Source organism: Pangasianodon hypophthalmus, chromosome 4 (genome assembly GCF_027358585.1).
Source record: "Pangasianodon hypophthalmus isolate fPanHyp1 chromosome 4, fPanHyp1.pri, whole genome shotgun sequence".
NCBI classification, from domain to species: Eukaryota; Metazoa; Chordata; class Actinopteri; order Siluriformes; family Pangasiidae; genus Pangasianodon; species Pangasianodon hypophthalmus.
Window position 1 is genome coordinate 30,622,475 of NC_069713.1, and position 27,762 is coordinate 30,650,236.

The 27,762-nt window shown below is 38.3% G+C and overlaps 2 protein-coding genes across 4 annotated transcripts; one reads left to right on the top strand and one right to left on the bottom strand.

Annotated features, from left to right (window-relative positions):
* Window positions 1-517: 517 nt before the first annotated feature.
* On the bottom strand, window positions 518-16,628 carry LOC113540487 (receptor-interacting serine-threonine kinase 2). The gene is made up of 11 exons (XM_026937014.3): window positions 16,000-16,628; window positions 13,471-13,624; window positions 12,174-12,329; window positions 11,554-11,711; window positions 10,345-10,394; window positions 9,212-9,373; window positions 7,558-7,643; window positions 6,267-6,356; window positions 5,901-5,994; window positions 5,162-5,368; window positions 518-4,871 (listed from the first exon to the last, which is right to left on the bottom strand). The coding sequence occupies exons 1-11, from the start codon at window positions 16,188-16,190 to the stop codon at window positions 4,489-4,491; spliced, it is 1,731 nt and encodes a 576-aa protein (XP_026792815.1). The 5' UTR covers window positions 16,191-16,628; the 3' UTR covers window positions 518-4,488.
* Window positions 16,629-20,237: 3,609 nt separating this feature from the next.
* On the top strand, window positions 20,238-26,627 carry LOC113540482 (sorting nexin-16). 3 transcript variants are annotated; one of them, XM_034303438.2, is made up of 8 exons: window positions 20,238-20,365; window positions 20,510-20,791; window positions 21,492-21,578; window positions 21,711-21,859; window positions 22,655-22,724; window positions 22,799-22,935; window positions 23,098-23,220; window positions 25,687-26,627. In XM_034303438.2, exons 2-8 carry the CDS (start codon window positions 20,609-20,611, stop codon window positions 25,799-25,801), a joined length of 864 nt encoding a protein of 287 aa, XP_034159329.1. In that variant the 5' UTR covers window positions 20,238-20,365; window positions 20,510-20,608; the 3' UTR covers window positions 25,802-26,627. The 3 variants fall into 3 exon arrangements, with proteins under 3 accessions (XP_034159329.1, XP_034159332.1, XP_034159330.1); XM_034303441.2 differs by having other exon boundaries at window positions 23,101-23,220; XM_034303439.2 differs by having other exon boundaries at window positions 20,243-20,365; window positions 20,526-20,791.
* Window positions 26,628-27,762: the final 1,135 nt, after the last annotated feature.

Below are 27,762 nucleotides of genomic sequence, written 5' to 3' on the forward strand. Positions count from 1 at the left end.
ACAAGGTATGTTTTTTTGTGTTACTAACTTAAGAAAAAAATTAAGAAAGAAATAAAAGAGGCTGGTGAGAGAACGACTGTTTATAGCTGCTATAACGTAAGCAGTAGGAGGAGCCAATTTGTTTTGCGGACATTCCACAATATTAACTGCAATTATCAATAGATAAGAAGTATGACTTTTTTAATTTGAAAAAATGTTAATAGTAATCTTCCGACTTCTTGATTGACAATTATGATTGACGATTTACCTTAGAATGAAACAAAACTTTTGAAACTTGAAACTTTGTACTACACAGCAATTCTCACTACAACTTTGATACATTTACGTATATTATTTTTGTCTCCTTTGGTCCCTCATACAGTCATACCTCTACCCTGTATGCTGTTGCGTTAACCTCGATTAAGAGTGAGCAGAGCACAGGGAAAGTCTGAAACCGTAGACAAGGATTGCACAATCAGTGCTGTTGTGCGTTCTGGTATTTCAGGTTGAGCAACAACAAAGAGAGCAGACGAAACGCTAAAGGAGAGCTACACATTTTAATAACACAGAACTTCTCTGGAAGTTTCTCATTACGTTCATACTATAGCACGTACATAGATCGCATTCCTGACACCTGTACATTGCTACATTGGCTATGCATTGTTTGTAATGTGCACACGGTTTCTCATGATAGCATTTAGATTTACAGAAAGAAGGCAAGAGGCAAGAGATGGCACTTTTAGAGATACAACAAAATAAAGGAATAATGCTGTTATGACAAAAATAATCCTCTTCATTTAATGCCTAGCATCTATATCATTAAGGCAATGTTCAGTTTGGCACAGAGTTTTTTTTTGTTTTGTTTTGTCTTTAAATTCACCCTACAGACAGGATACAATATTGCAATTGCAATGTGACGTTCTGACGCCTCATGATCAGCGCCTACAAATTGGCACAATACTCTGCAAAATATTAATGCAAACATAATACGCAAATACGCCGATGATACTGTCTTATGCATCGCTTAATAACATGCAAATAATCAAATACTTACTCTCTTCTTTAAATACTAAATGAGAACCATTGAGAACCAAGTCAAAGCAGATGGAATTCCAAACCCGGTGTTACTTTCTTAAAGTGTAACCTAACCAACAAAAAAGCTAAGCGACTCAGCAAGCCCATCATCAGCAGTACAAAAAAAAAAAAAAAAAAGTCACTAGTGACCATTTAGAAGCAACCCAGTGCAAAAAGCAGCTTTTATAACCCTACAATCGACAAAACCAGTTGACATAATGAGGGAAAAGATCCCGTTAGGTCAAGTGTAGCTCATAGAGACCAAATCCACGCGGCAATAACGCTGCTGTAAACACAAACACATTCTACAGTGTCGCAATAAACAGACACGATGAGTGCCAGATGTACTGAAAATAAATGCTCAAGATCCAGTAGCAGAAATATTCCCTGTAGCAGGGTTCAGTGCTTTGATAATGATTCGTGCATGCTCTGGGTCGGGGAATTCAGAGAAATACCGTATTCTGTTGGCTTACAGGGTGGACAAATCACTCGCCTGGAATGAGGAAAAATTTACAAATCCAAGCTATCCGTTGTTCATTCACTGTAGTGCTGGGCGATACGACGATATATCAATATTGTGATAAATTATGTCACTGTAGTCTTTTCTGAGATATCGCAGATATCGTGAAATCTTTTTATATTTAAAAAATGATAAAATTTGATTTTTATTTATCCATTTTATTTTAAAAATGATATTAACTTTTGAACTTTAACGTTAAAAAATCTTTTAAAGAACCATTTAAATAATAGTAATGCACTCATTAAGTACCTGTTTTGAGGTTAATACATCCTACCTTTCTGAATCTAGATTTTTTTTAAACATTATTTTTTGACATTTTTTGTTATATTTTTCAAATTAAAGCATTTTTAAAGGTTTTAAACGATTTTCCTGGCTACATATCATGATACACATTTCTACAGTATGTATATGTATCATATAATATGATAATTTTTATCATATCACCCACCACTAATTTACAGCTGCATGTTAATTATAACTGTCATCAGAGTTTTTCTTATTTGTCTCATCCAACAATCAGCGAAAGAAAAGTCCTACTTCATATTAACTACTCCTAAAGTAAAATGTTCATTTTGATAGGCAAGGCAAGTGTAAAACACATTAACAAACCAAAATGCAACAGCAAACCAGAAAACCCAACAGGAAACCCAAAATCCACAGCCGCAAATCAGAAAACAAAACAATAAAGAGGACAGCAAGACAAAACGATACATCAGCGAAAAACAAAAAACACAACAGCAAACACATCAACATTTACTCATAGTGGAAAGGGGCGGCCCTTATTGAACATCATATGCTTGTTTTTGACGCAAAGGAAAACGGACAATTTATAGTAAGAGGAATTATGCGCTATGGACTAAATGAGTCTACGGATGCTTTTATTCACGTTTATTTTTATCAGATGATGTTATTTTCGATGCTATCAACTTCGCACGACATTAATATGAGTTTGCGAACCCTGAAAACCCACCTAACACACCTAAAGGAAGCCGGCTTATTCAGTAGAAAGAATTCCTCCTCAGAATTATCACATAAGTAACTTTGCGTTAAATCGTTTTCGCTAGACTAACAAGACAACAGAGTGAAAACGTGGAATTCTGGGACGTTCAACAAGGTCTGACCCTTTCCATTTTGTGTTAGTGATCATGTGTAGTCAGATTTGCTGGCTTGCTAATGTGTTTTGCACTCACAGGTCACCGTAGAAATGTTTGTTTAAACATAACACGCGCAAATTTTCGATATATTCCTCAGTGCCGCTAAGCACCGTGATGCTGTGGCTACCCTTTTTCTGAATCCCTCCAACTGCTGCACTGTGTACACACTCTGACAACAAGGGTGTTGCTAGGAAGTATTTTTCTCTAAGGGATTCAAGTACCTGCTTAATGCCCATAGCTCATGTGTGAAATTAACTTGTCAAACTGTTAAATTAGTTACAGCTCACTGCAGAACCAGAAGTCCAGGGGGGTGTCCAGCCTCCTATAAGGCTAACCCTAACCTATGAAACGTTGTACAGCACGGAACAAACACACTTATCCAAACTGAAACACATATCCCCAGACTTTTGATTTAACTCCACCCAGGTAGGAGGAGCTGGATCAGGTTCAGTCCACCCCCTGGACTTCTGGTTCTGCAGCAAGGTGTACTTGAGGTTTTTAGCTGGACAAGCGTAACATGGGACTGAGCAGCACATTGGAGCACTGACTTGCCTGGTGGCTAGTGAATAAATTATGATTTGTCCACCCCTGCCTTAGCATAACCATGACCTATGCTAACCCATGCTAGTGATTTAGCATTCCCTTCCTGTAGTAGTTCATTATTTCAGGTGAAGTATTGTACATTGCCTTACTATAATACTATATATCATAATATAACCGTACGATGTGGGTAATATGTAGTGAACTACTGTAATCCAAAATGGCCACTCTGGGCTCCACCCAAAATATTGCACAAAAGGAAATACAGAATGCCATTTCAGGTGAGCAATCATGGACAGTCAACCTTAAGAAGTTCAGCAGGCTAAGAAGGCTGCGTACACAAGGATGTATTTGTAAGAAAGAAGGACCATACACATATGTATAAACTATGCTCAATTTTTTTTTTATATGCAACATACTCTGACATAGAATGTAGGAGAAAGTGGAAGGTGGGGCTTTACTTATTGACTCCAATGTTAAGGAGGATCAGGTGAAGGAATCAGTTGTCAGTTATATCCAGAGCTGTATGATCCAGTGCTAAAAATCTATAAACTCACAACAAGCTTTGCTTCGACACACGGGTCTATACGTACATTTAACTTAAAAATCGTTTACCTGCAAACATACCTATAACAAACCACCAATTTTCTTGCATCCTTGTGAGCACAGCATGTAATACCAAAGTGAGATCCAGTTATCACAAAGCCAACTGGTGTATAAACTCCACAAAACTTCATACCGATGCGCATCGTAAAAATAAAACATGAGCTAAAAGGAAGACGAGTTTCTTTGTAGAGGTTTCCATCAAGCCGTGGTAAAACAGTGCTGGCGATTTCGCTTGGCTGATCCTGGGTCACCTTCACAGATTGAACATTCTCATGTCCTATAAACACAAGTGATGAGTTCAGCCTAAAAATGAGAAGATATGATGGTGTAATTTGGATTGCTCAATGACCCTCCAAGGCAAGGACAACGTCACTGGTCTTGATCAAATGACAGAAATCTTTCGCACACTTACTCCAACAGAAAAGACTGAAAAAGCTTGGGAATAATCTGGATGAAAAGAACAAGTGGTCCAGTCCTAAAGCCACAGCAGGGAGAGAGTGTAATTGCTCCAGTACAAGGCCAATAAATTTTATCCCAATGATGAAAAAGCAGCAAAGCAGGAAAATCCCTTAGGTCTCTATTCCAAGTGTCCAGATCTAAGGGAAGCTAAAAAGCTCAGAAGATGTTGCGGATGTTATTGCTGGAGGTGGAGAGCGGTGGAGCGCTGGCGGCGCTGTAGGGCGGTGGAGGCGTCGGGGAAGTAAGGTCCGGATATGGCTGCAGGCCCATCTGCTTGTTGTCCTGCAGTTTGCGCACCACCACACGGCAAAACTCCTCATTGTGGCGCTCGCATGTGTCCAGAAGCTTGCGAACTTTGGCGGTGCGTGTCTGCTGGTTGGCCACCAGCTCGTAGTCCTCGCGCATGAGCAAGTCGCGGGCCAGCAGCGCATCCAGGCTCTGGTTTAGACATGCCTCCGTCATCTGGCGCACAACCTCCTCCCGTCGAGAGCTGATCCATCGCGCTGCCGGGCCCTGGCTGTCCGATGGCATGAGGAAATCTACAGGATGTTACAGATTATGCACCAGTTACAAATAGGAACAGTTTTTATTTTTGAAATAACTACAAATTTCTTCATCTTATTTGCCAATGTGGAAGTGAGTGAGAAGGAAGTTTGACTTTTTTTGTTTGATTGACTTGTTTGATTTGCTTTCTGCCTGAACCGGTGATAGCTGGTGACAGATTAAGTTTGTTCTGTCTGGTAATTATTTCTGGACAGAAGTTAACCATTATATGAACCAAAAGGGTTTTTTTTTTGTTAGGAATTAGCTGTAGTGCAATGCGACGTACCTTGTGGATGTGCCTGTAGGGTGAGCGGGTGAATGTTTATGGGCAGGTTGCTCTCACTTTGAGGCGGGTGTGGTCTGAGGGGGGTGCTATAATCCGAGATGAGCTGAGCCGTCTGATAATTAGGATTCAGGTTGTTGTGAGAGCCTTGATCCACTAAAGGTTTTGGGGTGTCCAGTGGTATGGACATGACAGATGACAATGGTCCAGCTAAGCAAGAAAAAGAGGCATTTGTTATGTACAAACAATAGTCTTTTATATATACAGGGGTATTTCACATATAGATGTGAAAAGGTTGAGGTCTTACTGGACTAATGCTACATTAACATGCTGCCATTTCGAATATTGGCAAACATTGGTCAATTGCCTTGCTCTTGGGTTTGGTTGGAGAAACCAAGGCAGTCAGAAAGCTCCCAAAATTCCAACTTGAAAATCCCCCTTGCAGGTCAGTGTGATTGTTGGAAGGTTGTTGCGTTTTTTCCCGTATGATTCATCAACAGTGCCATCATCTTACCTTCGAAGTTACGCTCATTAAACTGAACTGAATTTAGAGCATTAACTAAAATTTTGGAAAAATATCCCTCAAATAAGTTGTGCCTTTTCACTTTATGAACTTGGTACAAATTCGTTTAAGATAAAATCAGTTACAACAATCAGTTTTATTGCAGCTAGGACCATCACAGGTTTTATGCTTTATAGTTATAGCAACAATTCAAACACATAAATCAAGGATAAGGATTACCATGAGATGGATTGGAGATGGTAAGGTAGCCTGGTTGGGAGATATCCGTGTCCTGGGAGGAGCACGACCCTGATCCTGATGTAGAGCTGGTATCCTGTCAAAGTTCCATCACAAAATCGTTAATAAGATTGTTAATAAGATTCTATGTGGGATATTACATGGGACAACACAATGCCTGTATTCACAGTTCAGCCAGCAGGAACACTAACACTAATCCAAAGGCATAATGGGCATGAATTGAAACCACTTTACAAAGTGTGACCTACAACAAGGACAAATTCTTCTCAAAAGCCTGCTCATAAAAAAAAAAATAATAATAATCAGAGCAGAAATATGAGGAGTATAAAATATGAAGAAGACACTGACTGGCCAGGGAGTGTTTTGTTCCTTCAGACTCTTATCTGTTCTTTTCACATTCGCCGTCGTTGTTGAAGCGCTGCTCAATGGTCGCATAAACTACAAAAAGAAAACAGAAGAGACGAGACAGATGGGGTTTTGTATTCAGAGCCAACTGAAAGCAATTTAAAAGTTTTTAACTGAAACTGTGGCAAATCCAGATGTGCCATTATTGCTAACAAAAAAATCCTAGATGGCAGGCAGAAATAACAGTGGTCGAGATGATTAATATTTTGTTGACCACTTGTGTGCTGCTACTTAATTATTAGCAGATACTCCATTTTTGACTTGAAGAGGCATTTTCACTGACTGATTGACTGACTGACCAGGTCCCACTGTTGAAACACGCATGCGCGAGGAGTCTAGCTAGCCGAATTTCAATCTAGCTACCCTTAGCTAGCAAGCAGTGAGCGATACCAGGGACATTGTAGGTATGTGCCCTCGCTTCGAATATTACTGAATCTAATATGAACTTATGTTTAATGAAGGGGTGTGAGGATGTACTGTGGCATGAATGGATATGAAGCTACGTACTGGCCGTATTTATCTCAACCGTAATGTCATTTACTTACGTGAATACTTACTAGCTATGTAATGTTAGTCACATCTCAATATAGATAACATTAGCTAGCAAGCAGTGAGGGATTTGTATGTCCCTGGTGTTTATTTACAGGAATATGTGTTCTGCATGTCAGCTAGCTATCTAATCGTGCCATGGCACCTCTTTTGAACCACAAGACATTGCCCAAAACTCTAAATTACGTCTCAGGGACTTCTAATAAGAAGGATATATCTTTGAGACCTGGCCAATGTTGAAATGCCATTGACCCTTGCGTGACAAATGCTACGCAGCTGAGGACAGTCTGGCAAAACTAAGCTTGCCTATTCTTCTTTTACTGACCAAAGAGTCCCTTTTCTGCCCAAGACCAAGGTTTGTGAAGTTCACCTAGTTAAAGTCGTCAAGTAGGAGAAGTAACCACTACCAGAAATAAATGCTTTCATGCCCTGTCCTTTCCCCTTCAGTGAATTGCCTTTTCTCCCCAAGCAGATTTTATTCTCATTTCATGTAACTGCTGTTTTAGATCAAAAAGCAGAAAAGTGCCATTCTGAGGTATCGTCATAGCCAAATCGTGGCTAAACCACAGATGGTGACGCCTCCGCAAATGTCTATTATTCGAAGCTAAACTAAAAATGGATTTCTCAAAATGCATATAATGTAACAGCTGAATGTAATCATTTCAGGTTCCTCTTTTACACTCACTTTTGACCTTTTGACCTCCAGCACTGCCTCCAGGACATCGATTTCATCAAACCTCCGTAGCATGGGCTCCAGTTCGATAAGACAGTCTGGCAGGCAAAAAGGCAGAGTATATTGTATCAAGGCAACATGGCAATATATATATATATATATATATATAATAATATCATGATAAATAAGATCGCAATACACTTTCCTGAGATATCACAGGTATTGTAATGTCTTTTTATTTTTATTTTTTTAAGAATAACTACAAAATCTGATTGGAAGTAGCTGATCTGATAACATATTGTATTAAATCTTTAAACTGTAAAATGTTTAAGTGTAAAAATTTAATTAGAGAATTTCTTCCCTCGATTTCACTGTTAATTTATTTATTGCTTCTAAAGCAAACTACAGCTTTATTTTCTTTTTGTTAGCAAATCAATATCATGATCTTTACTGTGTAGTATTGTGATATGATATTTTTGTCTTATCACCCAGCCATATGTTGTACATGAACTAGCAGCACACAAAAACACAGTCAACGCCACTAATAACCACTTTGTTCACTGCAAAGCAGGCAGGAAGTGCTCGATGCAATGTGCGTCCAAGCGAGAGTGAAAAAAAGAGGAACCAATGAACAAAGCGGCAAGAAGATGAACAATAAACTAGGCCACTGCATGGAAGCAGATCTTCGGATTAGGAGGGTCTTGAGAAGGGAGGACGAAAATAGACACGCTGCTGTGGGGCTGTTACAAAACAGAGTGCAGGTTGCAATTCTTAGAAACCGCACTGCAAAGATCAGGTCAAATGTGGGGCAGGTCGGTTGAATAACGCTGGACTTTAAGATATGTTACAATACCGAACATTGTTTAAGTAATCACTTACACACCATAAGTAATGCTAACTACGTAATCAACAGCTGATTGAGTTTTTTAAATAATGAATTTAACAAATGAAATAATAAACATGTGCTTCTTCTTATCATTATTATGTGCTATATTCAATAATCAATAACTCTTAATTAATCTCTTTGTGGTGGCTCACTGACAAAATACATTTGTGAGGCTAAATGTTGGGTGCCAATATTTATACTCACCGACCTGATTAGTAACACGCTGTAGTTTAAGTCACGCTAATTTATGTGGACTTATTTTGTCCCGGAATGAGAACAAACTTCATTAAGCATACTTTGTTTTATTAGACATCAACACTACTGTATTCAAAAACGTAAGAAACTGTTGATGTTTTCTATAAAGGAGAAGTTTATTTAACATTTAAGGAAGGAGTCTCCAGTGTCAGTGCTTTGGAATAGTCAGATGTAAAGACTGAACTTTAAGTTCTCAGAGATGGGGACTGATGAGTTTATGTGTTTTGGTTTCTTTGTAACATTTAACGTGAAGAAAGAGGGGAAAAAAAAGACAGGCTGGTGAGGGAACAATGGTTTATAGCTGTTATAACGCAAGTGAGAACAGGAACTAACTTGTTTCACGGGCATTCCACAAACATTAAACGTAACTATAAGTGGATAAGAAGTATGATGTCATTCTTTAATAAGTAAAATTGCTATGGTATAAGTCTAGTGCTCAGGTGAGTACATAAACCTTCACAGACTAGTGAACTGAGAGGCTAGTTATGCTAGTGAAAGGTTAAAGGTGAAAGTTCTGCCACTCACTGAGGAAAGAGGGGCGCTCGTCGGGATTAGCGGTCCAGCCGCACGTCATGAGGTTAATGAGCGTCTCTCTACCAGGGATGTCCGCTGACAGGCTGTCCAGTCCGGTGTCCGGCCGAGAGCCGCGCAGGACGCTGAACATTATCTGCATGGGGTTTGTAGCATCTGATCCACAAAGAGAAACACAAGACTCAGCAAACATGAGATGGAGAAGGAAGTAAAACTATAATTTATGTCAAGGTTGAACTGGTCACACAGTTCATGCAGACGAGATATTAAACTTGCTGTCTGATTTCTATTAAATAAGAACTCTTATGAGGAAAATTTTATCTGTATTGTGCTTTATTCGACCAACATTTGTAAGGTCACTTTAATAGGAACACCTGCACCGCTGCTCATTCATGCAAGACAACCGTTAAGAAAGATCAGACCAAGTTTTGTCCGATCTACAAATGTCCAGTTTGGGTGAGCATGCACTGATTGTAGCTTCAGATTTCCTGTGGAACCCGATGTGGTTTTCTGCTGCTGTAGCTCATCCGTATCAAAGTTTCCCATGTTGTGCGTTCTGAAATGCTTTTCTGCTCACCACGGTTGTAAAGAGTTACATGGTTACCGTATCCAACCTGTTAACTCGAACCCTTCTGCCCGTTCTCCTCATTATCTCTCTCATCAACGAGGCATTTCTGCGAGTAGAACTTCTGCTCTATCTGCTAGATTTTTTTTTGGTTTTTCGTACCATTCGGTATGAACTCTAGAGACTGTTGTGTGTGTGTGTGAAAATCCCAGGACATCAGCAGTTTCTGAACAGCCCTTCTGCTCCAGCTAAACTCACTGAGATCGCATTTTTCCGCCATTCTGATGTTTGATCTGAATATTAACTAAAGCTCTTGACCTGTATTCTCTAAGCTGCTCTGAAATGACTGACTGATTGGATAACTGCATGAATGAGCAGATGTACACGTGTTCCAAGTGGCCGGTGAATATATTTATATTCAAAATACCTAAATCTGAATGAACTGTCAAAATGAAAACTGGTAAAAATGTGTCTGTTGGCCTGCATTTTTTCAACCAGTTGTGACATTCAACAGTTACGCACACACACACACACACACACACACACACACGACTTCCACTACCTTCGAAAGGTATCCGTCGAGACAGCACTTCCCACATGATGATGGCATAACTGAAAGAGGAAGCAGATAACAGAAGGGTAAATTGGCTGAAGAGCTGCCACTAGGGAATCCCCTTAAGAGGAATTAAAACTCTCACTTCAGTTCAGCCCAAAGATTTCAACAGGCCCCTTTGACTAATCTGGGACAAATCAGGGAGGAACGTAACACTCATTCTTTTCACAGACCGAATTCTCATACTCGAACTACAGCTTCCCGGAAGAAATGGGGAAGTCCGTGCAGGTGTAATGGTTAATGGGACATTGTTCACTGTTCCCTCCTGTTCTGGGAAATGTGACAAAGCACAACCAGAATGTCTTCGCTTCAGAGATCTGAATGCGACACTCCCACTGGCTAAAGGCAGTAACGGATACAAGGTGACAGATGAGTCTTTGGGCTGCAATGTGCTGCAGGGAAATCAGAACAGTTTACGATGCTTTTTTTTCCCTAAACCGCCACCGCATGGTTTACACAGGAATGTGGACACTTTAAAAAAAAAATGCACGAGTGACGTCAAGTGCATTTTTTAAACCTCTCTACCAATCAAAAGAAAAATAAACACAAAGTGCTGGTGAAAAATATTTCTAGTTAGTGAAGGAATATGAGGAAATTTTTGACATGTTCAATCAAAAATATTTCATTCGCCAATAAAACAAGACGGGACGTGCTCTTACAGGAAGTTAATCAACAGTAACAAATCCAAAGTTGATTATTTTCCTTACTTAACAGCACACCTCTTATACCACAGCAATTTGCATTGTTTTATTTATTAAACAATGACACATTGTACGTTTTAGCCGTTTCTGGTTACATTTAATGTTGTGGAACAAGTTAGGTCACTTACAGGAAGACAAAAAGGATGACAAAAAACAAGGCGCTTTGTCATTTTACCGAGAAACTGTCAAGCGCAAAGTCCTGAAGACTTTCCTGTGGTGGAAAACCTTCTGATTGTGACAAAGCGCTGACACTGGAGAATAAATAAAATAAATGTCCCCTCAAAGTTTTAGAAACAATAACATATTAAGACAAGTGCATTTCTATAAACCTCACAGTCGGAATGTCTTCTGACCAATCAGAATCAAGAATTCAACAGTGGTTTGAATGTAACTACATACATATATTCTATAGCAAAATTAATGACAGCATTGAGCATAAAATCAATACGAGACAGACCTGTACATGTCCTGTTTGACATCTGCTCTCCGAGTCTTGTTGGGTTCATACTCTTCAGGAGGCATGTAGATGACGGTGCCGCCCATCTCAGCTGGCTTTGATCCAGAACCTTTGCTAATTGAGAGCTGCCGCCATTTTGACAAACCAAAGTCGGCTATCTGGAAAGGAAGATAACGAACTTCAAAGTTATGTGGTCGAGGAAACTTATTCATATTAACATCTAGGAGTAAGGCAAGAGTTGTTCTGGCTTCTTGGGATTGGCAATGTGCCAATAAGTGTCTTCATTTAAAAAAAAAAAAAAAAAAAAAAGTAGTATTGATTAGAGAATGTGCTCAGCCAGGCCAAGACCTGGCTGGAACAGTGAGGCTTGGGGAGGAACGCTGAGGTTTTTGGAAATGCTTACTCATGGCTCATGAGTCAAGAAAGTGTTCCAATTTCGACTCACATAAATACAGTAAGCACAAGTCAAAAAATAAGGAAGGGGGGAAATGGTCCACTGAAACAACAAGTGTTAAACCAGTTCCCTTGTGCTTGCAAATTGCGAAATTGAGGAAACTGTGATGAAAATGGCAAAACCTCTGGCAAGCTCAAGGGTTGTGGTTAAGACAAAGCTTACAAACCTTCACGTGGTACTCGCCGTCCAGAAGAATGTTCTGCGTTTTCAGGTCATGATGGAGCAGCGGAGGAGTCATGTTATGGAGAAAGTTAACACCCAGAGCGATTTCATACAGAATGCGCAGCCTGAGAGGCCAGGCCACCACTGGATACATGTTTTTCTGAGAGAGAGAAAGAACAGAGCAGGAAAATGAACTAAAGCTGAGATAAACAAAGTTACAACAAGCCTGGGATTTGAAGTTCTCAACTCCGACACGCTGTCCTCATGACACGGTCTAGTTTCTACGCACGAATGAAAACTAGGATTTTTAAAAAACGGCTTGTTTTCGGTTCAACTTGCAAGAAGACCAATAAAACCGACTCTTAATTAAAACTGTAAGGTTTGCCTTGGAACCTTTCATAAGCAGTTGATACTCCAGCATTAGGATGGCTGTGATTTGCAACTTCTCCAACTCAAGGCCTCATTACATAGCCCTTCGTTAGCTTGATCAGTTACGTTATAGACTGTAATTTAGATCCACATGAAGTAATCAAGTGGCCTGTTAATAGGTCTGTATAATCGTTTCGTTACAGAGGTGCCAATATTTAAGAAAACTATACTTTTTGTGTTTTCTCAGCTAAAATAGCGGTCATGTGAGAATAAAATTCACCTGGTGAAAAAGCCAATTCACATGTGAAGTAGTGCGAGTTCACGTGTGCTTCTGGTAGCAGTAACTTTCACTTTACAACGACTTTATTTAGGTGAACTTTGACCTGTGAATTCACAAACATCAATCTTGTAAGCCAATAGAAAACAGGTCTCACATTCGACTTCAGCCAAGTGGTCTCTCCAGATGCATTAAAGCACAGTCTATAAGGAGCTACTGATATGATGGATTTGGATGGGATTAAAATCCCAGAAATACTCCGGTAATAATTACATTACCCCCCACCCTCCCATGTAAAAGCTTTATGCACCAATGTCTCCGGTTATTTTTCTGGTCTAACTAGCCAAATGTCATTATCAAACCTTTCATGACCTGGATCAGGTATACTGCAGAAGGGAAAACCCAGAACTGTTTTTCCCTGAAAACTGAATGACTAATCACTAATGAGAACCTTTAATGGATAGCTGGAGCTTCCACTCCAGACCTGTGTACACGATGCATTGATTAATTTGAAGTGTCCTCTACTGGAACACACGTGATTCAAGATGATCAGCTTTAAATCTGGACCAGGCGTGTAAGAACAGGAGCTGGAGTTGAGAACTTCTTATTCAGAGTCACACAAATTAAGCACCACACACAATCTAGACATCTGTACCTCATGCAGAAGCTCGTCCAGAGAGCCATTGGTCATGAATTCGGTGACGATGCAGAAGAACTCGGGCTCGTTGCACACGCCGAAGATCTGGATGATGTGGTTGAACCTGGCCTTGTGAAGCACCTCGGCCTCTTTCAGTAAGCAATTCCTTTCCCTGCCAGGAAGTTTAAAGTGATGAAAGGACTACGGGATTCCCCTACTGCCTGTGTTACAGCTAAACTGTTTAGTCAGATTGTACAATAGTGACGGTGCTGATCTGCATTTCAGTTTCGTTTTTCTCTCTCCCTCTCTCTCTCTCAGCTTCTCAGGGTTTCCATAACTGTTGTATACATAAGGAATAAAACAAAACGCTTTGTGTTTTATTCATTTGTACCTCTGACCCTTACAAAAAGCTCTCACACTGGAGACTCCTTCCAAAACTGCTCAGTAACCATCTCCTTACAGAAAACGTCACCATGACAACAATTACCGCTATACAAGTATGTTGTTACTATGGAAACGATAATCTGTTAGAATTACAGCCCAAACTGTCAAAGATGCTGTTATATACAATTAATCAATACCTTCCGACCAATCAGGATCGAGAACTCGGGTAGAAAATATCGCAATACTACAGGATATCATTCGCTAACCAGAACTTGACACCAATATTCAAAATATAACACATACATATGACGTAAAACGTATTTGCAATCTATTCCTTAAATGGTGTAATGGAAGACCAGAAAGATCTGAAGCTCCACTTTCTTCCCAGCAAACATCCTATAGTCTCCTGAAGACAGTTTCAGCTCTCACTATGTCCCCGCCTCAACAACTCCTATGCAACAGTGTTTACTGTGCAAACCCAGAGTTCTCAGAGTTCTTCACTTTTTACGGTTCCATAATCATTCCTACCTTTCTTCATCAACACTTTCTTGCCTGAGTAAATTCCTTGAACACTACTCGTTCAAGGACGAAACATGGTGTTCTATCCCACAGAAGATACCTAAAAGAAGGACTGTAAGGATCGTACTCACAAAACTTACGTCTTGAAAATTATAGTTACAAAGCATTACGAATCAGATTACAAATCAGTCAATTTGCGATTGAAATCTCTGTCAGAAATTTCTCATGCGTGCTTCTTATGGGACGTTCGCAAATAAAGGTGTGCCACTTGAAATCATAAAGCCATACAGATTAAAACTGTAAAGTCATACAGCGTAAAGTCGTACAGTGTAAAGTTGTTAAAATCAGTGTAAAAGTTAAAATCAGAAAGTCACACAAAATAAAATCGTAGTCATACAGATTAAAATTGTAAAGTCGTACAACTTAAAATCACAAAGTCATACAGGGTAAAATCAAAAAGTCATACAGATTAAAATCAAAGTCGTACAGGGTAAAAACATACAGATTAATATTGTAAAGTCGAACAGTGTAAAATCGTAAAGTCTTACAGAATAAATTCATGAAGTCGTACAGATTAAAACTGTCAGTCACACAGATTAAAATCGTAAAGTCGTACAGCGTAAAGTCGTACAGATTAAAATCATAAAGTCGTATAGATTAAAATTGTAAAGTCGTACAGACTAAAACTGTAAAGTCGTACAGACTAAAATCGTAAAGCCGTACAGATTAAAATTTTAAATTCGTACAGCTTAAAATCATAAAATCGTACAGACTAAAATTGTAAAGTAGTACAGATTAAAATCGTAAAGTCGTACAGTGTAAAGTCGTACAGATTAAAATCGTAAAGTCGTACAGACTAAAACTGTAAAGTCGTGTGTGAAGTCGTGCAGCGTAAAGTCGTATAGATTAAAATCATAAAATCGTACAGATTAAAATTGTAAAGTCGTACAGTGTAAAGTCGTACAGATTAAAATTGTAAAGCCGTACAGATTAAAATCATAAAGTCGTACAGATTAAAATTGTACAAACGCACAGATTAAAATCGTAAAGCCGTACAGATTAAAATCGTAAAGTCATACAGATTAAAATCGCAAAGTCGTACAGATTAAAACTGTAAAGTCGTACAGATTAAAACTGGAAAGTCGTACAGATTAAAATTGTAAAGCCGTACAGATTAAAATCGTAAAGTCGTACAGATTAAAACTGTACAAACGCACAGATTAAAATCGTAAAGCCGTACAGATTAATACTGTAAAGTCATACAGATTAAAATCGTAAAGTCGTACAGTGTAAAGTCGTACAGATTAAAACTGTAAAGTCGTAGAGTGTAAAGTCATACAGTGTAAAGTCGTACAGTGTAAAGTCGTACAGATTAAAACTGTAAAGTCGTACAGTGTAAAGTCGTACAGTGTAAAGTCATACAGTGTAAAGTCGTACAGTGTAAAGTCATACAGTGTAAAGTCGTACAGTGTAAAGTCATACAGTGTAAAGTCGTACAGTGTAAAGTCGGCCTAAATTTGATCATTTCTGACAGCAGTTTAACTCCACAGTGTGACACATTTCAGCTAAACAAGTTTTTCGCTACTTAAAAACAATCGCAAATCAAAACACACACACACACACACACACAGTGGAAGTTCATACCTTTCACCGACCGGGGAGTCCAGTTTTAAGCACTTAATGGCGACGGTGGTGCGCCAGTCGCTGTGCTGCGCCCGGAACACGGTGCCGAAGCCGCCTTTGCTGATGTAGTGCAGGTCGGTGAGTTTGCGGTACGGAATCACCGGCAGCGTGCTGGTCAGACTGCACAGGTTCACACAGCCAGCCTGGTCCATGCTGAACGCTCACAGAGATAACGGCATTCCGGCAGGAGAACAAACACTGAGTCACTGCCAGGGCAAAGAGAGCGGAAGGACAGATCAGGACTTCACCGACACTTTGAGGCGAATCTGCGTAACACTTCTCCTTCTTCTCCTTCTTCTCCTTCTCCTTCTTCTTCACCCTCTTCCTCCTCCTCCTCCTCCTCCTGCTCCTCCTCGCGCCCCCGAATAAAAACCCCGCAACACTGTCTTTACACAATCAGCTACAAAATAACACCTCTACACACACACTGTTACCCGATCACACTCCTGGCCACACACACTCATGTGAATGTGACCCTCTCTAAGGCGTGTGTTTGCCTAAAATCACAGCTTTGCGGATTTTTCGCAGGTGCGCACTTACGCGACAAAAATATCACACACATCCGAGCGCATTGCTGCGTTATTATTCATTTTCCCCCTACCCATATTCCGGCAAACCCCGCCCCCCTGGCATGTGATTGGCCAACAGTTCATACACAAAAACACCCCATTGTTCCAATTTTTAAAAATATTTATTAGTATTTTTTTTATATAAATGTAAGATCAATGATTATATTCTTCTTCTTCTTCTTCTTATATTATTATTATTATTATTATTATTATTATTATTATTATTATTATTTGGAATGTAGTCATTATTATAACAAAACTATTATATGCATTTGTGTACATAACTATGAATGGGAATAAGAATATATATATATATATATATATAAAGAAACTACATCTTTATAGTTTTTAGTGTTGTTGTTGTTGGTGTCTGTGGTGTTGGAGGTGTTGTTGCTGTTGGTGCTGATGGTGTTGGTGGTGGTGTTGTTGGTGGAAGTGTTGTTGCTGTTGGTGTTGATGGTGTTGGTGGTGGTGGTGTTGCTGTTGGTGTTGATGGTGTTGGTGGTGGTGGAAGTGTTGTTGCTGTTGGTGGTGGTGGTGTTGATGGTGTTGGTGGTGGTGGAAGTGTTGTTGCTGTTGGTGTTGATGGTGTTGATGGTGTTGGTGGTGGTGGTGTTGGTGGAAGTGTTGTTGCTGTTAGTGCTGATGGTGTTGGTGGTGGTGTTGTTGCTGTTGGTGTTGATGGTGTTGGTGGTGGTGGTGTTGTTGGTGGAAGTGTTGTTGCTGTTAGTGCTGGTGGTGTTGGTGGTGGTGTTGTTGCTGTTGGTGTTGTTGCTGTTGGTGGTGGTGGTGTTGTTGGTGGAAGTGTTGTTGCTGTTTGTCTTGATGGTGTTGGTGGTGGTGGAAGTGTTGTTGCTGTTGGTGTTGATGGTGTTGATGGTGTTGGTGGTGGTGGAAGTGTTGTTGGTGGTCTTCTTGTTGCTGTTGTTAAGTGGACCAAATTAAATTAAAATACTGTTTCAATTTCCTTTTAAAAAGAAAACTATACAGTAAAATGTAGATATTAACAGGTTATTAGCCATTAACAAGCTTTACTGTATATGCATTTGTGTAGGTTATATATCTTTATGAATGGGAATATAATTTTATATTTTAAAAATAAAACAAAGTACACCTTTATAACACTAATATTGGGACAAAAGTGAATAAATGTATGTATTTTTATTATATGAAATGTAGGCATTGCTTTATTTATTTACTAGTTCAAATGAAAGCCTACGGTTTTGGTTGCCACAGTGATGTAAACGACATCTTAACTGTCCAATCAGCTAAGAGTAGGCGGGGTTACTTCTAGCCAATCATAGTGCTGGAAGCGGAATATTTACTTGGAGTTACTTCCGGGTTGATAACTTAAGCGTGTCTATTAGGAAAGCAACCAAATCTGGGGAGGAACATTTTTACAGCTTTAATTTGTTAATTCTTGGTTTAGAAAACTGTTTATATATAAATAGCCTCATTATATATATAAAAAAGAGCATGTTATCGATTTTAACAGTGTACATTATAATACAACAGTAGAACAGTTTCCATTCACATGGCCTACATTATACAGAGCTGTATATTATTTAGGGAATTAATAAAGTTCTGGATATGTACAGGTCTTTAGCTAGAGAACCTGAGGAACTCTCATCATGTGATAATGCACAGTAAAATCAGTAAATCCAGGCCTACAGCCAAATAGGCTAGTCGGGGAATTCCCATGATGTAAGAAGCTTATAATGGGCTTCTGGGAAACCCTTAGAAATAATAGTATTTAATATTCTCTAGAACATCAGGTTGGGAAATGTCCAGAAATACAAAGAATATTACCCACAGCATTTATTGTACTCCAAATATTGTAGCATTAGTCACTGTGTTGATACAATTTGGTATTATAATTCCCTCTGTGATTCAAAGGGGAATATGTTCATTCAGTTAGAACATAAAAATAATAAAGCAACTATTCACCAAACATGCAACAAACATGTCTAACAATGTGTAGCAATTCTTGGCAAAAAATTAAATCCTGATATTATCCAGTGGATAAGATAAAATTAGAAACTAGGTTAACTGACTAACGACCAGCCGTTTACAACTTACACCCTGTCTTATTTTCCATTTTCTTCTATTTTATTATACATTTCATTATATATATATATATATATATATATATATATATATATATATATATATATATATATATATATATATATATATATATATATATATATATATATATAGTATTGTGCAAAAGTCTTAGGTGCCTTCAAAAACAACGAAACTAAATGTTTCTACACAAAAAAATACTATAAAGATGTAATAAATGAAACAAAGTCAATATTTGGTGTGACGATCCTTCGCTTTTTAATTTTTTTTTAATTTAACAGTATCTCAGGTGCAGTGTGTGCAGTTTTATAAGGAAATGAGCCGGAAGTGTTACTGAGCATCTTGCAGAAGCAGCCACAGTTCTTCTGGAGACTTTGACTGTCGACTCGCTTCTTATTTCTGCAGCGAAACCCAGCAGCCTTCATTCTGTTTTTATCTGAAAAGTGTCTCTTATGGAATCTGCTGCTTTCTTTACTGACATACAAACATTTTTCTGTAACATTTAATTTTGTGCTGGAAAACTAATGTTTGGAATCTAAAATGTTTTTGTACTGAATCAATAATGTAGAAGTCAGAAAATAAAAATCTATAATAAAGTTTGTACTAAAAGAAATAGGATGTCTAATACTTTTGCACACTACTGTATTTTTTTTTATTATAGTTTAGAATAGTAAGCTATTTGTCAAAAAGTGGTGTCCCAATTATTTAAATAATTAGTACATCAATGATCCAGTGCAACCAGAGATCTGTCAATCAACTTTGATTTTTCTGAGTATAAATGTTTTCAAATGAATCCAGATTATTATTATTATTATTTGAATGGAGGAACATTTCCAATAGATACATATTACATTTTCATTGTTTGACTTATTTTGTTTGACAGTATGCACTGTAAATATATAATGAGTTTTGCAGTATCAATCAAAATTACTCTTTACTGGGTAGCTTTCACAATTAAAACTTTTTCATTCTTTTTTTGGGGGGTAATTAAAAAAATTTCTCTTTACATTGTTTTCAGCTTCATATTAAAGGCCATGTCATTCCAAAGTTAGACAGCAGGGGGCAGCATTTACTGCAGCAGTTTTTATTTTTTTTAATTTTTTTTTTTTAAGAACAAGGCTATGAGTAACAAAGGAAGGGAGTTTAAAATATATATCTTTAATATATATTAATATGTATTTAATAGAGGGCTATTTCATAAAGTATTCTATATATCATATCTTTAAAAAAGTAGTCATATTTCTTATCTTTAAAAAATAAAACATACAAAAACATACAAAAATATATATTTTTTTAATATTAGTCATTCCTAAAATCCTTTCTAAAAATGACATATATATATATATATATCCTAAAATTACAATTAAAGAATTGACAGTTGTTTCTTATCAATATTACACGTTAGCTTTAAAAGTAAAGTCAGTAGCGTTTCATTCCTTCCGGTATTAGTAATCACGTGGGTACACGCCTTTGCTGTCAGTGTTACTGAAATCTGATTGGTGCAAATGGCTGTCTGTCATACAGATGCCCCGCCTCTTGCTGAAACTAGACCAGTGTGGGAGAGGATGCTGAAACAGTCATCATCTAATCTCTGACCAACCGCAATCTGATCTTAAAAAAAAAAAAAGAGGAATCATTTAATGGTGATTGCAGCTGATCATTCTTGACTGCTGGTGAGTTTAACGTGCTACACAGATGTGTTATTTCTTACAGCTTTGCATGTTTTTTTCTTTCATCCTGTACCTATTACATATTGATTAGATCTTACTTGATGGTTCTTGTGGCTCTCCAAGAAATAAGAGTGGTTCTATTTGCAGTCCTTTATACACACAGATCCTGAATCTTCTCCCATGTTGTGACCAAAGAAGTGTCTCGTTTTTATCGACTTCTTCCTTCAAATTGTAAGCCTTCGTCCTATGGAGGGCTCTTTGGCTGGACACACTACACACTCGCACAGGAGAACCTCATCCCTGGGTAGTCTTTCAGATCATGCCAGTGAAGAGAACGGGATGAGAACCAGCACAGACGAGTGGCATGATAGACCACCTGTACCAACCTTACTAGGTTATGAAGTCATGGAGGAAAGGGCAAAGTTTACAGTAAGCCTACACTCTTTATATATATATATATATATATATATATATATATATATATATATATATATATATATATATATATATATATATATATATTTAAATCTATTTCACTACAGCGCTTGATTCTGATTGGTCAGAACGTGATGATGCATTTTCTATAACACCAGCTCAGACTGTAGTTTATATTCATGCGTTCAATCTCATCTGTTTCGTATTTGCACAGGGACTTCATACGGCTCCACATAAACAGATTAAAAATATGTATAATTGTCCATTTGGAAGGAGTCTCCAGTATCAGCCCTTTGTAAAATGTACTGTAAAGCTGTAATTAATTTGCTGTAATCAGAGAAATTTACGCTTTACGGTCTCTCAGTAACGTGACAAACTGTTATAGGAAAACAATGGAAAATATAGGAAAATAGTGGAGACAGAGATGCATCGTTGCTTATTCTGCTGTTACAGAACGTCCTGAAGCGTTTTATTCCTCACGTATTAATGCTGTTAGGAAATCAGTGCTTGTAGAAGCTCTAGTATGTCTGACTAAACAGGTGTGAGTAATTCTTGCCATGCTGAAGCCATCCTGAAAATAGTGGAAGTGTCTAGTAGTCACCAGCACATGATGCTGGATGGGAAACACTTGCAAAATGTCCTTTATGACTGTAACACTGGCTTAAAAGCCAACATTTCGCTTCGCTCTTTCCAGGTCTACAAGATCTTGGTGAGGAGAGCACCCGATGAGAGCTGGGTGATTTTTCGGCGCTACACGGATTTCTCCAGACTCAACGACAAGGTTGGGAGGAAGTGACTCGAGTCAGGTGACAGAAAAGTGATCCAGGCATTGTCAAAGTCTCACACAGTTCCTCTCTTTTTGTTGTCTGTGTGTGTATGTGTGTGTGTGTGTGTGTGTGTGTGCGTGTGTCAGCTCAAAGAATTGTTTCCCAAATTCAGACTCTCTCTGCCTCCCAAGCGTCGCTTTAAAGACAACTACGACATGAACTTCCTGGAGGAGAGACAAGTGGGCTTGCAGGCCTTCCTCCAGAATCTGGTCGCTCAAAAAGACATGACTAACTGGTACTTACGAACATGTGCAGCTCCTAAAAACCAATTCATGTAAATACATATTCGGTATACTTGTCTGAGCATCTAACTGATTTGGAAACCTGTGATTTGAATTTGGACGTGATGTGAACGCCAAACGTAAAAGCATCCTTCTTTAAATTTTTTTATTTTTGGTAAAGATTTTCAGGTGGTTCCACCAGGGGGCACTGTTCAATCTAAATGTGACATAACGCTATGGGTCTGGTACACAGTGAGTCAGATCGTTTAGAACACCAGCCCTAAAACACAAGTTTTAGGATATACCAATGCTTAAATTCTAGAAATCGTTCTCAAATTTCGTTCTGTAACTAACACCACTGACTATTTGACAGCCTAGCTGCCGTTAGCTAACAACGTTAGTAAGTTCACCCTTTCATAAGGTAGTTAAGCCTGTTTATATCACAACACTGATCAGTCAGAAGATATTGATTATGTTTCTATAACAGCACAACGTCATTTAAATCTAATAATTCTTGTTATTTAACAAAAAAAAAAACGTATAACTTTTGATTGATGAAAATTTGTTTAAGGAGATGTTTACGTAACATTGCTGGAAGGAGTCTCCAGTGTCAGCACAAGTTAGGATTATATAAAACGGGTGTAATCTGTGTTTCTAAAGAAATTTTGAAATACATTTGGATGTAGTTTGAAGAAAAAATGGAAGTCTCAGACTTTAAGGATCTCTGATGATTGATTGAATCCTTTGGCTTCAAAAGATTCCAAATGAATAAATGTAAATGCACTGTACATCCTTTTTTTTTGTCCTAGTGATGTAGTGAGAGGGTTCCTGTGCTTGGACGATCCACCCGGTCCCTTCGATAGTCTGGAAGAGAGCAAGGTTCGAGCCTTTTATCCTGCTGTGTGACGTTTTGGAGGTATTGCGCTGGGTTTTACAGCTCTCACTTGTTCCAGGCCTACTGCGAGACCCTGGAGGAGACGAACCATCGGCTGCAGAGGGAGCTGCAGGATAAGCAGCGAGAAATCCAGTCTCTTAGAAGAATCTTGGAGGATCGAGAGCTCCAAATCAGCGGGCTGGAGAAAACCAAGAAGTAATGGCACCAAGAGCATGTGACTTACGTTAATAACCTAATCCTGCCCTGTTTAGGCTGTTGGTTAACACTAGAGAAGTTTTCTGCCTTTTTTTTTTTAAAGATATTTCCACTGGTTTCTGCTGTATTACTGAAATCAGCTGCACACTCTGTGATTCACAGCAGCATCTGTGACGAGTTAAGTGAAGTCCACGCAGTGTGTAGTGAGACCGTGAAGGTAGACGCTCACACAGAGCCGGAAATTGAAGCAGCAAGGACAGACGACGCAAGCGACCCAGACCACAGGTGTTCATTCTTTAGAATTTCTGATCATGCATAGTTTGTACCATAATTTATACTACAACACTGCTGAATCTGTGATTCTGATTGGTCCAAAGGTGTTGATTCATTGTCTGTAACAGCAGCTTTCACATCTTTGGTTTATATTATTGCACTTGTTTGTTTAATCGTTTCTATAGTAACAGCTCATTCACAGGGACCTGCATGATGGAAGCTAAACATAATTTAAACCGTATAACTTAAACGTATAATCACTGATATGGTGACGTTTTCTGTGACGAGATGGTCACTGAGCATTTGTGGAAGGAGTCTCCAGTTTCAGCACTTTGTACAAGTGTTCCACCACAGGAAAGTCTTCAGGACGACGAACTTTTTTTGCGCTAATCGGTTTCTCTGTAACATAACACGATGTGGGTTTTTTATTAATAACTTATAGAAAAAAAAGAGAGAGAGAGGCAGGTGAGGGAACTTTTTTTTTTTACTTTATATCACCTGTAAGGTACGTGATAACTCATTTCGTGAACATTCCACCAACTTAAATGTAACAAAAAATTGATAAAGCCGAACATTTCCTTCTTTACTAAATAATAAGAATTGTATCATTGGCAAACTGCTGTGGAAACAGAGGAGTAAAGCACTTCAGGAAGTGCTGTTATTGGGAAATATTCAACTACTGGGTGGTAACCGTAACTCCACTTCCCTGTGACACAGGGCATCACACCACCCATGGTTGATTATTTTCCTGTATCAGCATGCCTCCAAGTGTTTTATTCCTTCCTTAATTTCCAATCTACTGTATAAACATCATACAAAAAATAAATAACTTTTCTATGGACTAGAAAAGCCAGTCTATGTGAACACGCAAAATAGGATCATCTTGTGGAATCAGTACAAATAGTGATCTGATAACAACTGATATGTTTATGAGAAAATCATAATAGTTTGCCTGGGAAATACTAAAGAAATGCATTCCAAGTATTTTCAAGTAACCACTCATATTCCTCAGACTTAAGGCCTGCGGTTTTAAGATTCGCAATAGGGAGTGGAAAGAGACCGCTGTTTTTTTACAGCTGAGCCATAAAGTATTACTCATTCGTGAAACAAGCTGTCTGGATAACACACACACACACAAATATGCCTCAGTATCTTCAAAAGCTTATGGTTGCTTATGAGGCTAAATGAGTAGGAAATTAATTTAAATTATTACTTAATTATTAAGTTAATTTAGAGTTCTTTAATTTAAAGAAATAAGTTTATTTTTGATTTGTGGTTTGTTTGATTTATAGTCCTGATTGACAGGCACATGGTAGAAAAAAGGCATTCAGAAACCGATTGAATATTCAACCAAACAGATCGTTGCTCTTCATTATTTTGTGGTCAAGACAAAACAACGCAAATTTACATGGTGCACAAAAGCGATTCTATAACAATCAAACAAAAGTGTTCACACTCCGTCTGTTTGTTGTGTCTGAATCAGAGCAAAATTCATACGTTTGGTTCGTTTGCTATTTGGTTTGGTTTAGTTTCTCACTACACATAATTAAACGAACCAAAAAGGCAAACAAACAAACAAACAAAAAAACAAACAAAACTGTAGCTAAGGGACTTGTAGGGCTGAAAACGTTCTCGCAAAATTCTTTCATTCACTGTTCAGAAATATGGCGATGTCAACAAAACTTTAGCAAATGCACAATGTAGTTACAATGCATGGAAAACACCGAGCCAGTGCTAAATACATGATTTGATATATTATATAAGTAAAATATAATCTTTTTTTTGTCCAAATATCCATAACACATGCTATTAACAGTTTACTAACAAATCTATGATGTGGAAGAACATTTTCCGTTACTTTAGTGCCAAATGAGGACAATTAATACAGTATCATGAACTTAAAAAATGTATGTTGGTACATCTGCTATCAAGTTTTCCGCATTGTAGCTATCAAGAAGGGAATGAGAGTTAATCTGCTTAGATGTGATCGTTTTATTAAAGGAAAACTCCACCCTGAAACACATTAAATATGTTTACATTGAATTATTTGTGATGTGTTTAGTGCTAATTTATTGGTTGGTGCTATCACCATGTTAATGTGAAATTCAGCAAAGAAGTAACGTAGTGTAAACATTAGACTCATTCCCAGAATGCAATGCAGCTATATGAAAAAAGCAGCTATATAAAGCGCTGCTGCATCACTCTCTTTAAGTAGGTATGAAGCAAGAGATAAATCCAACTGCACCACTGCATCAGCAGATGGTCGAACGGCATTGTGGGTAATGTAGGATGAGTGAAAATAGACCAACTCAAAAATAAAAAACTCAAAATGGATGCTGTTGAGAATTTTCATGTTAATTATAGATAATATCCGGGTCGTTCAGTGTGAAATTTTTTTCTCTTTAACATGTCGTACATGTGCTTCTTACAGACGATTCTGTCCCACAAAACATAAGTCATGTTTATTTGTCCCCCCAGTTTGGACCCCCAGTTGGCAAAGAGAAGCCATGCAGCTTACTGGAGCGGTTCGGCGTCAGAAGACAGCGAATGTGTGAGCTTCACCAGATCAACATATCTCAAGGACCAGGCTTAGAACTTCCATCGCCTGCATTCTGGAAAGATATATTTGGATTCTTGGAAATTAGTTTGAAAGATCAACGGATCTAAACACCTGGAGCTAAAATGATCTCTGGTGATATTTACAAGCCACGACTGTTTTTTTCTCAGCAGAAATATGTTGGAGTGGTCCGAACAGCTGGGCTGAGAAAGATCTGAACTATTTACAAGGTGAGAAGTGAAGGCATCTTAGATGTTACAGAATGCAGATTCTGCGCAGTGCCTTTTTATCTCTGAAATCGCCAAACAGCACATTTTTAGAAGTGTACATCTGGAGTGGACATTAAGAAGTCTGTTTTATTATATTTTCTCGAGGGCTTGACTATATTTGGAGTGCTTTTAAGTGTACGTGTGTGTTCGTGTGTGTGTTTGAGTCTGTGTGCTTATTAATCTATTGCTATTAAGGTGTAGATTAATGCGCTTGCTGTAATACATGATCGTTTCCATAGTAATAACTCATTCAGGGAATAAACAGATTTTCAATGCTGTTATTTAACAAAGAACAATATGTGCAATCATTAATATAGCGAAATTTTCTGTAAGGAGATGTATATTCAACATTTATGGAAGGAGTCTCCAGTGTCAGTGCATTGTAACAGTCGGTGCGTTTTCCGCTACGGGACTTTGCTCTTTCCAGTTTCTCTGAAACATCACCAACTCCATCTTTTGTCTCATTCAAAAGAGAGAAAAAAGAGAGACTGCTGAGCAAATGTCAGTTTATAGCTGCTACAACATAAGCGATGACAGGAACTCATTTGTTTCGCAGATGTCCCATAACATTAAATGTAACTATAAATCTTTAAGACTATGATGTGTCATTGATTAGTTAAGCAAAACTTGACTTGAAAATTTTTGAAAAACTGCTGTATAGGAAACATTGGGGTATAAAAGTAACAACCCACATATTACCCACAATGCCATTCGACTGCCTGCTGAAAATGGTGCCAGTGGGGTTTAGCCCTTGCTTCATCTTTATGTAAAGAAAATGATGCAGCAGCACTTTAGTCCTTCAATCTGTCCAGCTCTCTAACCTCACTTCCAAAGCTTCACGCTAATACCACCACCAAAGCCATCACACTTGTCATCTCGTAGATCGCTAACTAGCCGAGCCGAGTCTCTGCCATACAGCTGCATTGCATTCTGGGACGTCCAGCATTTAGATCAACATCTCCACTACTTCTGTGCTGGATTTCTCATTAATGTGATGTTGAACATCACTGGAAAATGGTGAGTAAGAAAAGAAACTCTCGCTATTTTGTTTTTAGGAAGAACTCTTGGACTCGAGTTCAATCTCAAGATGTTTTCTGTATTGATTTGGACTTGTCTCTGACTTACTGCCATTTGTAATTGGACTAGTCTCAGTCTTGGGCATTGGTCTCGCTAAATATTGTCTTGGTCTAAACTGAGAGCTTGTAAAATGAAGTTATTATGTTGTCGAAATTATCATGTTTTTTCTTTTCACATGCACAAAGTTTGACAAAAGTAATTCCTTGTTCTAGAAAACAGCCTAATCATTGGCTTAGTACATGAATGAAGCCAAATAGTTGAAATAAAGGCTTGAAAAGGATTTGATGATTTTCAGTCTCGCTTTCATTTGGACTTGATGATGACTTGCCTTAAAACTATACAATGCCGTTCTTGGCTACAATCTTACTATTATCCATTATGTATGGGATTTTCTTTCTCTTATTAAAAACCATTGTAACTGCGCTCTCAACTTTATCCTGTGACGTCAGTGTGGCACACAACCGCTGCAATTTTTCATGGGAGCAACGAACATACAGCACCAACTAACAAATTCGCACCACAACCACTAAACATATCACAAATATTTCAACGTAAACATGTTTAATGTCTTTCAGGCAGGAGGTTTCCTTTAAATAACTTAGAAAAACCTTTTTATGTATGGGGGTTCAGGACCCAAAGGGATCTATGCAA